Genomic DNA, 15,010 nt, shown 5'->3' on the forward strand with positions numbered 1-15,010 from the left:
CGGTTTGCAAATATTTTCTCCCAAGCTGTAGTTTGTCTTTCCATCCTCCTCACATGGTCTTTCACTGAGCAAAACCTTCTAATTTTAATAAGAAAGAATTTATCAATTTATTATTTTATGTATTATGATTAGAGGTTTAGTCTAAAATGCATTTTCTGTGCATGGTGTTTTCATGTGCATATTAATTTATATTCTATGTCTCTAGAGGTCTGCCCTTTTTCATTACTAATATTTTTATTTCTTTTTCTCCTTCTCCTTCCCTCTCTCTCTCTTTCCTCACTATGCCAAAGAGCACGAGAACAGTGTTGACCAGATACTCATGGCTGAACACTTCCCCGCCACGGTGGAGTTTGTGTCACACGCATTCCACCTGCAGAGCACGGACTCATAAGCCAACAAGCTGGTGCGTGTGCTGAGTTCCCGGAGGAAGAAGGTTGGTAACCACGTCCTGTCCTTCCCAGCCCTCCTTTACTTCCTACTGATAATGTCAGGGGTGTGGTGTCTAATTAAGGAGTCTTGGTTTATCATTTGTAGTCTATAACAAGGTAAAATTTGAGGTCTATAGTATAGTAAGGTAGAATAAATAAAATCTAGTTTAGTAATTTTAAGTTTTTAGAAAACATTTTACTTTGAAATATCTAAGAAGTTATTCAAATCTAACTAATAGTGCATAAAACTTTTTTTAATCTTCATCTATTCTATGACATTATTCAACTGAAGGATGACTTCAAAATAAGGACTACTAAGGAGATGAAGCCACTGAGTTAAAAAAAATCTGGACTAGAAATGTCCATGAAGAAAGATTCAGAGGTACTTCAAAGACATAAAATAACAACAGATACTTAGAAAAATGGGAAAACTGGAGAGAAAGAGAGAGAGATCTGCAGATTCAGAAGCAATAAGGAACCCCCATCAGTGCTGAACGGCTGCTGTGTGGTCAGTTCCTCTTCTCTGATTTCCACCTGCTCTGGGCTCCTTAGTGGGTCTGCACTTAATGGACTGAAGGTTCTTTTACACTCTTTCTCAGACCACAGCTTTTAATCCTAAATGTTTTTGTTTTAATCAAGTCACTACAGAATACAATCAGGAATGCACTGTTTATCTGGGCTGCAGGTATGGACACTGAAAATACTCTCCCAATGGAGCACTTTTGGTTAGGAGGGAGAAGTGGGATTGCTCTTCCTCCTTCAGCACTAAGATCCTGCAAGAAGGGCAGAGGGACTCCAACGCTGCACAGAGCTTAAGCCTCTGGAAAGACTGTGCAAGGCCCTGACTGGTTCTCTGCCCCCTGCTCTCTGGGTGGAGCCTTCCACGTGGCTTCCTGAATCTGGCCGTCCCTGGGTCAGTGTGGGGTTTGATAGGAACGTATGAATGAGGAAGGAGGATATGGAATGGAATGAAATAGAATTGAGTGAAAAGAAGAGCAAGAAAAATTTCAAAGTACATTTTGCAGTGGGGCAGATGTTATTTCTTGAAGCCATTGTCCCGGGGTGTGTGCCTATGTGTAGTGGGAGTGCTGTGTGTCATTCTTCTTGCTGGAGGTCCAGTGGAAGGATTAACAACACGCTGTAGATGAAGCTCCCTCTGTCCCAGGGCTGAGGTCACCCTGAAAACCCTTGGAGAGCCAATGCCCTCCCGGGCACGTGGCACCGTCCTCTGGGAATGCAGTGGCAGTATCAGATGCCTGCTGAGAGTGAACTGGGTCTCATCGTGGGAGAGTTGGAGGTGAAGCTGGAGACAGAGGATGCATTAACGGGGTCTGACTCAGCCTGTGTCTGCTCCAGGACCCGCCATGCACACCTGCTGTTTGCTCTTAACTCCTTAATCTGGAATAAGGTTCCCCGGATTTTACCTCCAGTGAGCTGATGCCAAGCCCATGAGTGAGCTCCCTGATGGAGTAGCATGTTTGGGCCTCTCCCTACAGTGACTGCATCTTCACTTTCAGGTATTTGGGCGCAGCAAGAGGGGCGTGTTCACTGTAATCTCTCTGTGTACATTAGATAGAGTCCAAGACCATATTCTCAATGGAGCTACTGCTGGGGAGAACTAGGTGTGAGAAATTTGAAGACGACATTGACAACTGCCCTTTTCAAGAAATCCCAGAGCTGAACGATGTAAGACAGGACACCAGCTTCCCTCCTGGACACAGCTGTGGATGCCTCATGGGGTGTGGTGTGGGCACGGGTGCAGCTGACAAAGAGACTTAGAGGAGTGAGCCCGCAGCAGCCTCTACCAGGCTGCCCTGCTTGTGCCTTAGTGGGGAGTGCAGAGGGGCAGGCAGCCAGGGGTCCACTTGCAGGCTCCTGGCCAGTCTGAGTTTTCTGACTCTGCCCTGTCACGCCACTGCAGCTACCTGCATGCAGGACACATGGGCTTCACACTGCTCTTGTCCCCCTGGGGTCCCGGTCTCCCAAGCCTGAGTACAGGCTGTTCCCTTTCTGGTCTTCCTCCCCAGTCTTCGTCTACCTTCTGAAGAAAGAGCCTGGTGGGGATCCAATATCACCTCTCTCTGAGTGTGCAGTTCTCAGGCTCCCCCTCCCCTAATCTAGAGCCTGAGGCAGGTGGAGGCTGAGGAGGGGCCCCACTGCCCTCCCTCCCTCGTCCTGTCCTGGCCCCTGCTGAGCTGCAATGCCTGCTCCAGAGGACAAGGACGGGGACAAAGGGAAGCCCAGCTCTGGGGACACCCTGCCTAGGACAGGTGGACCCCTCATCAAAGGATTAACTAATAGGTTAAATATTGGCCTACACTGTCTGGGAAGCGGGTCCTAACATGGGTTCACCCTGAGTGAAGAGGGAGCCCCAGATCTGGAAGCAGCTAAGAAATGTCCCAGGAGTAAGGCTGGATGGCCCCACATGAGGACGAGAGCCGCATCCATCAATTGACAGCTGGGGAAATGTGCAAGGTGGATATTGATCCTTTGCTCAGAGTGGGAGCCACGAGCTTCCAGAGCTCCCTGTCCCCAGTGCCTTGCCCATGCTTTCCCTCCCAGACACTCACCTGCTTCTTCACTTTTAGGACTCAGCCCTGGGTAATGCAGTGTGAGCTCCTGAAAAAGAACTGCTCAGAGGGGTTCCCCTGATTGCTTCTCCCCCACAAGCAAGGGCTCAGGCTGCCCTCACCTCTGTGGACACTGGAAATTCTCCAAAGGTGGCTCTGCGGTAGCCGACCTACTCCATACTTGTTTGTTCTTTTCAATTTGCAATTACCTTGGATTAATGACTGGGCATGCAGATGCTGTCAAAGGAAATTCCACACTTCTCCAGGTTCCTCAAGTAGAATACAAGCCATTAAACATCAACATTTCCGGAAGTTTTGTGTGCTAGTGTTCTGGAAGGAGGGACCTGGGCAGTTGATGGAGTTATTCTCAGCAGGGCAGCCTCCTGGGCTCTCAGGGGTAAGTTTTTCTCCCCTTTGGGCCTCCTGAGCCACTTCCAGAGGCACAGCTAAGGTGCGTCTGAGCTGCCGTCTCAGGGCCTCTTGCAGGCTGCAGAGGGGCAGTGAGGGTGGCCTCCCAGGGCAATGGATGTGCACATGGAGCAGGACAGGGACTCGGGATCCCACACAGCACATGTGACATGTGGACACCCTGTCCACATCTCCCAGACCAGGCTTCGGCATGCATTCTCTGTAAAATTTAAACAGTAACTATTTTGGTCCTTGCAGGCCATATAGTCACTTTCTCAACTACACAGCACTGCTGTTGTATGTTGAAAATAAACAAATAAGAGCAGTCCTGTCCCAACAAGACTTTGTTTACACATGGAGACAAGCAGACCAGGCAGCTTTTGGCCCTCAGGTCATGGTTGCCAACCCCTGACCTTACAGACCTTCTGAGTGCAGCTGCCGCTGGTATCCCAAGTACCAGTACATGGGTAGCTCCCAACTCATGCACCTGCGATGTGCGCAGCTTGGCTAGTGGCTTTCTCCACGTAACTGGAGCTCCTCCAGCAGAGCAGGTACGCCCCACAGGTGTGGGAAAGGTGAAGTCTGAGAGTCACACTCCTTCTTCAGGAGGGAGGCAGGTGAATGTCCCAGTCTCCCAGCCTCCTGGCACCCGATTCAGAGGTGTGCCACACGGTTCTCAGAGCTCCCCAGCAGGATGAACGCCTCCGGCCCCAGAGTAACCCATTGAGAACAGACACCTTGTGTTTCCCCTTCTCCATCTCCCTTTCTCACTTGTGCCTCCTGGGATCACCTCCAGATAAGCCACCTGCACCCACCAGTCTGCATTTCAGAGTCCACCCGGGGGGACCCAACACAAGACCTGTGGTGCATTTGGACCATCATCTTGGGATGTGCCCTCCATAAAGATGCTGGGAGGGTGGCCCCTAGACTGTGGGTGTTCAGGCAAAGCAGAGGGGAGAGCCAGGCCCGGAGACCTCCCTGCGGCCTGTCAGCACTGAGGTGGGCACAGCTGCTGCACTTTGTCCCATCTGGTGGGTGGGTCTCTAGAACCCACACAGTCCTGCCCTGCCTTGTTCCAGACTTGAACAGATTTTCCTTTGACACCTTCCCACCACCTCTCCTGTCTGCTCCCACCCTTGGTCCTTCTCTTGACCCTGACTCCATCAGCAGAAGGAAGCTCAGAGGAGGCGCTTTATCCACCGTGATTCCAACAAGTGTCCTCCAAACAATCCACCCCACTCATTCCATTCGAGAACCATTTCTGAGGCAGCTCCCAGGACAGGGTCTCATGGGGAGTGAGCCCCCTGAGGTGAGGGGGGGGGTCCTGCCTCAGGACCCTCTAGGAGCACAGCCGTCCCTCATGGAGCAAGGGGAGAGGAGCCCACTCCAAGGCACTGGACCCTGGGAGGATGCACTAATTCCTGCCTGACTCAGGTTACATGCGTGGGTGTTTAACAGTGTTCTATATCTCCTATAAGGGAATATTAGCGAAATATAGGATGTTTCCTGCTTACAAATATACCTCCAGGGTTCAAAGCAGTGCATGACTTGAACTGCGTGCTTGGATTTTGCATGCAGACAGGGCTATTATTGAGGGCTCTGTTGCTTTGGATAGATCTCTCCAATCTCATGCTTACCATCCATTCCTGCTCCTGCAGTTGACCTCCCAATCACTTCTCTTTGTGGAATCTTTATAGTGAAGAATCAGGGAATTGCGGCCATGAATGTTATGTATGGTCAGAAGGTGGGTCTGCAAGTAAATCCTGTGCCAGAGGCCAAAGGAGAGGGACATGCTGGGAACACCTAGTAGGTAGCATCCCTGGGCCTCAGTGCCAGGAAGGAAAAGGGGCACAGACTGTAGCATAGTGTCACAAATTTCCTCCTTCCCCAGAAATGTGAATTCTCATCCAGGTGTGCATCCTCCAGCTCCTAGTCTCTCATCCTCTGTCTCTGCATCATTTACATGGAGATGACAACTTTTCCTTGGCTGCCCTCAAATGTCTACAGCTGAAATCAAATGAAATAGTAGAAGAAAATACTATTAATCTGTTCGAAAATGTGTTAGATATGCATTTCCTTATTCTGCACTGCAGCCACTTCCTTGTCTGCTAGGGAGACATCTGGACACTTTCCTCTCCTTTCCCAGTGTGTCAGGGATGAAACATAGCCCTGGGGACGTTATAGGACTGAACAGAAAGTAACATCAATGTGGAAAACTTGGGTAGGGCCTTGCACACTTCCTGTGCCTCTCTTCTCAAGACAGAGCAAAGGCAGATGAGGTGGAGCCTGAGGAGGAGAAGTGGCTGTCCGTATATTTTCACAGGGACCACATCCCAGCTGTCGGTGGTTCTGGCCCTGTGTCTTGTGTCTGGATGACTTCCACCAATTCCCAGAAGAGACTAAGAATCTCTGGATAATAACATTAGACACGCGAATGGGTAGAATCAAATAGAATTAAAGTTTTACAGTAAATAAAGGTGAAGATCAGTTTGAGGAATAACGTAAGAGCATCTACCTGCACCAAGAATGGAGAGGGATCCACAGTGGGTAAGCAGGTGTGTGGCAGTGGTGGAAAGGGAGCAAGTGGGCTTTGGAATTCTCAGAAAATTACTTGCTTCCTTAACTTCTGGTCCAGCCAAGGTGGAGTGAAGTTCATCAAGAACACAAGAATTCAAAAACCCAATTCTCAAAATCAGTTGCAAAAGTATTAAAACAAAAACTTTAGACAAAATAAATTTAACAGTTCTTTGCTGTTTAAACTTAACAGCAAAGAACAATTGACAAATTGGGTAGCAATCAAAAGTAGAAAATGTTTAGAGCCCTCTGCTCTAGTAGCATTAGCAGCACACTTTTGTAAGCTGAACATGGAAGCAAAATATAGAAATTAGCTGATTAGCTAGAGCTAGGCATTCGCTTTGCCTGGGCATGGTGTAGTGGGAGGCCCTAGGCGTTTGCATCATTTGGGGATCATGTACTGGGAGATGTCTAGTTATATAAGCAATTGGCTGGTTTGACTGTTTGTGACTGAATGAGGCTGGGTTTGTTTTTTTAAATGTCAGTTACAAGTAATGCCTCCAAAGTAAGCATCTGTTTGCTTACATAAGAGCTACAGTTCAGAGACTACCTCAAGCTAATGGCCTTCTTATTTGCTTTAACAATCATGAGAGGCTGGCCAAAGCTTTGGTCATTAACTCTGCTCTCTGTCATCATTATAACAGACTTAGTTGGTCTCAGTATGGTATTCATAAGATGCCAGGCTAACTGAGTAATTCTTTCTGTTGTTCTTCATGTTTTTGTCACTCTCACTGGGGTGATGTTGTTTGACAAACAGTAGGTGGCTCCACGCAAACATTTAACACTCAAGAGGACACAGTGAACCAAGAGGACTAATCTGACCATCAGGAGGGAAATACTGAGACTAAATATGCTCTATAGTCAAGGCCACCATGACCCAAATTAATTAAAGTCAAATAAATCAAAGAATGAGCCAAAAGAAAAATGTACTTGTTTTAAACAAATGCTTTATTAGTTGATTTCTTGCAACTGAGTTTCTCCTATACCAGATGTATTTACCTAAGTGCAGCAGACAGTGACAGCCATCTCACACCCCGCTCCCTGTTCAGCAAAGAGGTATTCCAAAGCAATACTGTGAACTACAACAAGTTTAGCAAGATGATTTGGAGGAGGCTGTGGCATTATAGCCTTTGCAGTAGAATCAGCTGTATGTTTGCAACATATGTCTCATCACCTCATTTATATTTATGTCAAGACAGGAAAGGAGTATTCTACCACAAGATGCCAATTTAGGGGGATATATGCCTGCTGGCAAATTCTTTGTTATTCTACAATGCAAATTAAAGGGTGTTGACCAAGGCTTAGTTTCCAGACAGTTATGGAGTAAGAGTGGTGCTGGTGAAATCCGCAATGCACATGGACCTTTTATTTCTCATTTATCAAAGCCTGGATTTGCTCATTCTTATGGCTGATTATTAAATCTTCTACAGATAAAAATATACCCTGGAGGGGCACAACAGACAGTTCCCTGTGGGGGGCTTTGTGTGTTAGCGGCCACCAGAAGATAAGCATTAGTATTACTCAGCCAAGGCTATTTTATTCAATTATCGCATGGCTGAAGGCTACCCACAGTGAGGGGATTTGGGTTATGAAAGTATCTATAAATTGCTGCATAATCTTTCCCTTTGGTTTTTAAATTTCATTTCTGGCAAGACTTCACTGCAAAATCTTCACTAGAGATTCTGTCTACTGTTAGATTTAAACAAGAAATCTGAACATATCAATCTTAAAGTGTAATCCACATATGCAATTCCAACATGCATTCACACTAGGGGTATCAGTAAAACTTGTTATAGGGTGAACTAGAGGATCTCTAAAATCATATAGGAATTTAAGTTTAGCATGACCTCTCCAACATTCAGCTATGATTCTTGCTGAAGCTATTGATTGGGAGATCCTGATCATAGCATTATTCTGCCACTCATAAACAAAAAGAATGCACAGGGAAAAGAGAGAAAGGAACAATTATTTTATGATGACATTAAGAGAAGTCTTGATTCATGATCTTGGGAAAGCTATCTATGCCTAGAATGTCATCTGCTTCTGGGCAGTTTCACCTTGGAATCGTCAATGGACGTGCAGTTACAAGAGTCTGAAGGGGACCTTTTGAGATGAGAAATGTGGACCCAAGGCTCAAGGCCCTTAAGTTTTGCTGAAGTGTGGATACTGACAGGAACTTGGTGTGGTCATTTCCAGTGGGGTTTAGGCACAGTCTTCTTCTGGTGTCATTTTTAAAAGACCCAATCTCTGGGTTCTAGATTACGAACGGTCTGGTTGTCATCAGCTGGTGGGTCATGTAAGACTTCTTTTACTTGATGAAAATACACTTTGAAATAATGCAGTAAAATTTATAATGCTGACTCGTGTTGGAATTTATAAAATCAGGAGATACATAAGGCTCTATTATTAGGTGCATAGGTCTTCTGGTAATGAGTTCATGAAATATTAATCTGTGTTTTCTTGTAGGAGTCGATCTGATTGCCACCAAAACTGATAGGAATACATTTGGCCAAGAAAGTCTTGTTGATTGATTAGCTTTTCCCATTTTAGTCTTAAAATGCCATTTGCCCTTTCTCCTATACAATTAAGTATGATAGAAATAATGGTAATGCCATCGTGCATGTAATACCTTATTTAACTGTGTTATAACTTGTCCAGTGAAATGAGGATTTCTGTTGCTGGAGATTTATTCAGGAATTCCCCATCAAGGAAACAGGTTTTCTGAAAACCTTCTACCTACTATTATAGTATTAGCCTTCCTGCATGGGAAAGCTTCCATACAACCAGAGAACACACAGATTTTTGTAAGAACATGTTGATGTCCCACTGAGAGTGGCAACTGAATGAAGTTCAACTGTAAGTGCTCAAATGGTCCAGCTAGTGGTGGAAATATTCCACCTGAGGATTTTTATTATTTGACAGTACTTCTTATAGAATTTAACATATCAAATAAGCCTAATTTATCATTATTTGTAAGGAGAGAAAACAAACTCTTTCGAGATGTGACATGGGTCAGCTGGAAACTCCCAAAGTTAGTTTAAGGTCACAAGACTTAATTTAGAATTTGATTTGGGATATAAACTTAAAAAAAATTAAAAAATTTCAAAAAAGAAGCCAGAAATTTTTTTTAAAAAAAACAGAAAAACAATTTGATTTGGGGAAGGGGTCAAAAGTATTAAGGCTTGAATACCTGATTAAATAGGATATGAAGTCACTGTGACAAAATGTTACTCAAGATGGTGATGAATAGATTTTAAAGGCAAATACAGAAAGGTACATTGTTACAGTGAAAACCTTGGCTCTTCCAATGGAGAGGTTTTGGTTTCCTTTTTTTTTTTTGTTTTTTGAGACGGAGTCTCGCTCTGCCGTCCAGGCTGGAGTGCGGTGGCCGGATCTCAGCTCACTGCAAGCTCCGCCTCCCGGGTTTACGGCATTCTCCTGCCTCAGCCTCCGGAGTAGCTGGGACTACAGGCGCCGCCACCTCGCCCGGCTAGTTTTTGGTTTTTTTTTTTAAAGTAGAGACGGGGTTTCACCGTGTTCGCCAGGATGGTCTCGATCTCCTGACTTCGTGATCCGCCCGTCTCGGCCTCCCAAAGTGCTGGAATTACCACCGCGCCGGGCCGAGGTTTTGGTTTTCTAAAGTAACTAAAGACTTGACAAAAGACAACATGAAGCACAGTAAATTGTTTTGATAAGAAACATTCTTTGTTTCCTAGCTAGAATTCTTAAAAGGCTGAAAAACATCTTTCACAATTTCGCATTAGGGCAGTGCAATAATTCAAGATATCCTTGTCATTTTAACATAGGAGGCCAAATTCTAGTGTTACATCAGTATACTTTTGATATGAATAATCAGTTAAATAAATTATAAATAATTTCTTTCTAATCTTATCAAACTTTATCACACATGAAATCTTTCCCAAGATTCCTTTCCACAAACCTTCTACAACTTCTTTTATATCAATTTGGTTTTGTCCTATCTGCTTTCTCTTTTCCATTGTGGAACGACCAGCCATTCTACTTTAGGTTAAAAAAAATACTTTTTTCTTAAAGAAAAACACATCCTTTATATCTCATAGCTTCACCTACCAAAATCTTGTCTTACTATTCTTACATACGGAGTTGTTTCTCTTACTATTTCTAGCATTAATTACTATATGTTATATAGAACTCTTAACTACTGTTAGCTTGAATTTCTAGTGAAAACTAGGGGGTAAGCAACAGTCAATGGCCTGTTTGTTAGTGATGACGGTTGTATTGTTTTTAAGTATTTGGGATTCTTATCTACTGCACCTTGCAAATGAACAATGTTGCCAAGATTAAAACTTCCCCATGTGCATGCTGTCATCCTAAACTGTCCTTAGCAAGGTTAACTTGTTTGTCCAAAAATACAAAGGTTCATGGTCCCTAATTATCATACATAACATTAGCCAGTATTCCAGCAAGTGGAGTCCCAGGCTCCTTTCTTCGGAGAAATCAGTTTTCAGAAAGTACCTACCTGAGGGCTTTAACTGGTCTCAGTTCTGCTATTTATTGGATCCAATCTGATTCTGAATGGAGACTGGCTAAGGAAATGCACAAATAAAGTTGAAGAGGTCAAAATACAAGTTTCTGGAGCTCCTATTTGAAAGGAAACTCACCCCCACTTTCCAGCTACAGCAAGACAGCACCGTGGCTCATTTGGTGCCTTTACTGGGTAGTAGGTTTTCCTAGATGCTGCTGGAGTTTGCCTTAGGATTCCACATCTGACACTAAATTGTTAAAGAAAAACTTTAAACAAAATGAATTCAATAGAGTTTATCTGGGCAAAGAAGAATTCATGAACTTGGCAACACTCAAAACTGAAAAACACTGAGAAAACTTTTCTCTAGTAGCATAAACAGCAAGGTTTCACAGGCTGAACAAGGTAGCAAAGTAAAGAAATTACCCGATTGGCTTAGCTAGATGTCTACCTTATTTGAGCATGATGTACTGATAGGTGTAACGACTTCAACATTTATCTGCAGGCACTTGTAAACTTCAGAGAGACCAGAATCTCCTGAGTGCATGTTAAAACCCAAGTTGAGCCACCCCACTTCCCAAGACACTGACCAAGTAGGTGTGGGTGGGGCCAGGAAAATCGCATTTCTAACCAGCACCCAGGAAATGGTGATGTTCCTGGTCCTAGGTGTTGGCCTTATTTGGGTATCTTGTGATCAGTGGTCCCTAGTTATATAACTAACTGGCTGGCTGTTTGTGATTGATTGATGCTAGATTTTAATTTGTAAGTCAGCCATGAGAAATGCCTCCAAGTTAAGTTTTCGTTTGCTTATGAAAGAGCTCCAGGTACAAAAGTAACCTCATGATAGTGACCTATTACTTGCTTTAATAGAGGACACTGTAACAATGTTTATTAAAAATTCTTAAGAAATTTTAATAAAAATATTGGGCAATAGTTTAATCTCCGAGCACATTGCCTATAAGAAAGCAATAACCATATATATACAACGATAAATATAAAAGAAGTATTCATTATACCACTTTTCATAAAACAAAAATTTAGAAAAATTTAAACAATTAATTATGAAAACCGACTAAATATAAGCTCCAGCTCTGAGGAGTTGCTGTGCAGAGGGCCAGGTTGTCAGGGCCAGTGCAGCCTCTCACTTCTCCAGAGGCACCATCCTGTTGCCTGGGGTCTAGAAACTCTCTTTTTTCTTTACAGTCAGGCATAGTGTTCTGACCCCTTCCCCAATCCAGCGTGCAATGAAGAAATCATTCTCAACCTCACCCCAATGCCGTTTGAGGTGAGATACTTCTCACTTGTGGTTTGGTCTGCATGTACCCGCAATGATGGCTTCTGAACCTGCACCATTCCAAGTGTGGTCTGAGGACTAGGAACAGGTCTGTCCCAGGAGAGCTGGTGAGACGTGCAAATTCCCTGGCCCTGCTCAGACCTAGTGGTTCAGATTGCTGGGGGATAGGGAGAATAAGAACTTGGGTTTAGGGTATTTAGAACTTGCCTTCAGGGTATTCTAGTCCCTCTGAAGTTCACAGGTAACTACAGATACATGCTGAAGGCATCTTCATGGAGAAGAAACTTAAGTCTTGTCCAGAAAGAGTAACTTTATTTAATTTTTAGCTGGAGGATGTGATGGTTTCTTTCTAGACGCCAGACTGTGGACGATAGGAGTATATCCCGCTGGGATGCAAATGCAGAAATTCAACTCTGAATTGGGTGCCCTGAGGTTGGGAAGACTGGGACATAGACCTGCTCACTTCCATGACAGAATGTGCCCCTCAGATTTGACCTTTTCCACACCTGCAGGGTGCACCTGCTCTGCTGATGGAGCTCATTTGCACAGATCAACCCCTGAGCGAAGCTGCGTGGCTTGGGAGCTGGTGGCATGGTGTGTCTCAGGGGCACCAGGGTCCAGAGGAGCTCTTAGCATCTGAGACCAGTAACTATGGCTTGAGACCCAAGCAGCTCACTGCCTGTTTGTGTAAATAAACACTTATTGGAATACAACCACTCTTATATGTTTGCACTTTGGCTATTGCTCCTTTCAAGATATGACAGCAATTCTGAGTAGCTGAGAGACCATCTGCCCACAAAGGCCAGAATAGTTACTCTCCGGATTCTTCAGAACATTTTTTTGCCAAACCCTGGTTTAGGTGATTTGGGCAAGGTATTAGCAGCATCTAGTCTGCCCATGCATCTCACACCGCATCCCCTGGGGGTGTGCATTCCTGCAAATCCTGCATTTTCAGGGGATTTCTGCATCCCTGGGGATTTGTGAGAGTGCAGATGCATTTTCCAAAGGTCAGAGGCCCTGAAGTTGGACATTTCTAAGATTCTTCCAGAAGATGCTGCTGCCTCAGATGCCAGGACAACTTTATAAGGGTGAAGCTAGAAGTCCTTCCTCTATTCACCAACCTTCCATGGACCAGGAAAGCTGTGTGAGCCTCCCCTCGAGAGCAGAGGCCACACATGCTGAGTGGGACCCAGAGGTCCTGTCTTGCTCAATCGTGCACATTGGGTGTCCTGCAAGATCACAGACATTCTACCTCTGGCCACATGGGTCACCATCAGCCATGAGCATGGAGACAGGAGCTCAGACTTGTCTTGGTTGTGCCACTTGGATCTGGCTCACGAGGTCCTAAGGAAGGGAGGACCCCACGGACACAGATGCAAATAGGCTGCCTTTCTGAGAGGAACTCCATCAACTGCTCAGCCCCTCCCTCCAGAACATGGCACAGGAAGCTTCTGGAAATGCTGATGTTTAATGACCTATTCTACATGAGGAACCTGGACAATGAGGAGTTTCTAAAATGCCAAGTCATAAAACCTCAGACACTTGCAAAGTAAGAGAACAAATATGCATGGAGCTGCTCAGCCACTGATGTGCCACTCCTGGGAACAGCTGGTGTCCACGGGGGAGGGGGCAGCATGAGGCCAGGCATGTGAGTGGCTTCCACTCAGGAGAGCCCCTCTGAGCAGGTCTTGTTCAGGAGTTCAAAATACGTCTTCCAGGGCATGGTTTCAACAGTGAAGAAGCAGCTGAAGGTCTGAGGGAACAAACAGGAAGAGACAGTAGGGCGGGGTTTGGGGAAGTTCCAGAATCCTGTGGCATCTGCCCTTGCCACAGTTTCCATCTCCACCTTGCCCATTCCTGGGCCAGCAATCGAGCCACGTGGCTCTGGCCTTCAGGTCTTGCCTGAGCCTGAGGCCAATCCTGAACTACATCGTGATTTGAGGCTCCCTCCTTAGCCAGGGTCACTTGTGCCATGCCTCCTCCTCCAGCCCGTGCCCCTCAGGGAAACCCCAGGCTATCCTGGTGTGATCCCTGCACCTAAGAGCAGCAGAACACTTTGTCCCGTGGAAGCTGTTCCAAGACTTAGGTTAATCTTACAATAAGGGGGTTGACTAAGAACGGGAAGTTTTCCCAGAGCCAGGATTCGCTTGGAGCTCATCCCCTAGAGCAGGATCTGCAACTCAGCAGGGCCTAGGAGCGAGGCCAGTGGGGCTTCTTCTCAGCCTCCACCGCTTTGGGTCTAGGGCAGAGTAGAGAAACCCTGAGAAATGTACCCACAGACATTGTCACCATTGTCTCCAGGCTCTTTGTCAAGAAGGCAGGGAAGAATTGGGAGGAAGACCAGAGAGAAGGTTCTGAAGGCCATGTGGCCCAGGTGCAGGCAGCTGTAATGGTGTCAGAGGGCAGAGTGAGGAAACTCAGATTGGCTGGGGGCCTGAAAGTGAAGCCCTGGGCTCCCTGCCTCACTGGGCTTCCCACTAAGGCACAAGCAGGGCAGCCTGGTAGAGCCTGCTGTAGGCTCACTTGCCTTTGTCGCTCGGAATGGCTTTGCCAGCTGCTCCTGTGCCCACACCACACCCCATGCAGCATCCACAGTTGTGGACCTGAGGAAAGCTGACACCCTGTCTTACATTGTTCAGCTCCGGGCTTTCTTGAAAAGGGCAGTTGTCAATGTCATCTTCAAATTTCCAACATACAGTTTGGCGTAGTTGCAGATTCATGGAGAACACCATCTTACCTCGCCACTGTTGGACAAAAAGAGATTAAAGTGGATGCACCGCCTTCCCGCCCCTAAGTAGCTGCTACTGAAGATGCCATTTGTGCAGGAGAGACCCCAGCACTCTACTGCATTTGAGAGCTTGCCCATGGGCCTGGCATCAGCTCACTGGAGGTAAAACCCAGGGGATCCTCTCTAGACTGAGGAGTTAAGAGCAAAAAGCAGGTGGGCATGGTGGGTCTGGGGAGCATGCAGGTTGAGCCAGGCTCCACTAACACATTCTCCACCTCTGCCCACCCCATTTCCCACGGTGAGACTCCAGCTTCACTCTCAGCAGGCATGTATCTTGCAGCTGCATTCCCAGAGGACAGAGCCACATGTCCAGGAGGGTGTTGGATCTCCGAGAGTTTTCAGGGTAACCTGAGCCCTGGGACAGAAGGAGCCTCATCTACAGCGTGTTGTCAAAACCTTCCAACCGACCTCCAGCGAGAAAAACGACACACAGTGCTCCCACTACAC

At 45.9% G+C, this 15,010-nt stretch overlaps 1 protein-coding gene and 1 long non-coding RNA gene across 2 annotated transcripts in view; one reads left to right on the forward strand and one right to left on the reverse strand.

Annotated features, from left to right (window-relative positions):
• Nucleotides 1-1,856: 1,856 nt before the first annotated feature.
• Nucleotides 1,857-15,010, forward strand: part of LOC144332020 (uncharacterized) — a 155,349-nt gene continuing 142,195 nt past the window's right edge. The window contains exon 1 of the long non-coding RNA XR_013399717.1: nucleotides 1,857-2,114. This is a non-coding gene — a long non-coding RNA (uncharacterized LOC144332020). The remainder of the gene's footprint in view (nucleotides 2,115-15,010) is intronic.
• Nucleotides 13,225-15,010, reverse strand: part of LOC114670428 (putative cystatin-9-like protein CST9LP1) — a 35,437-nt gene continuing 33,651 nt past the window's right edge. Inside the window, exons 2-3 of the mRNA XM_077951093.1 lie at nucleotides 14,406-14,519; nucleotides 13,225-13,528 (exon numbers count right to left, since the gene is read on the reverse strand). Coding sequence (XP_077807219.1) covers nucleotides 13,439-13,528; nucleotides 14,406-14,519 — 204 coding nt within the window. The 3' untranslated portion in view covers nucleotides 13,225-13,438. The remainder of the gene's footprint in view (nucleotides 13,529-14,405; nucleotides 14,520-15,010) is intronic.

Source organism: Macaca mulatta, chromosome 10, assembly GCF_049350105.2.
Source record: "Macaca mulatta isolate MMU2019108-1 chromosome 10, T2T-MMU8v2.0, whole genome shotgun sequence".
In the NCBI taxonomy this organism is placed as follows: Eukaryota; Metazoa; Chordata; class Mammalia; order Primates; family Cercopithecidae; genus Macaca; species Macaca mulatta.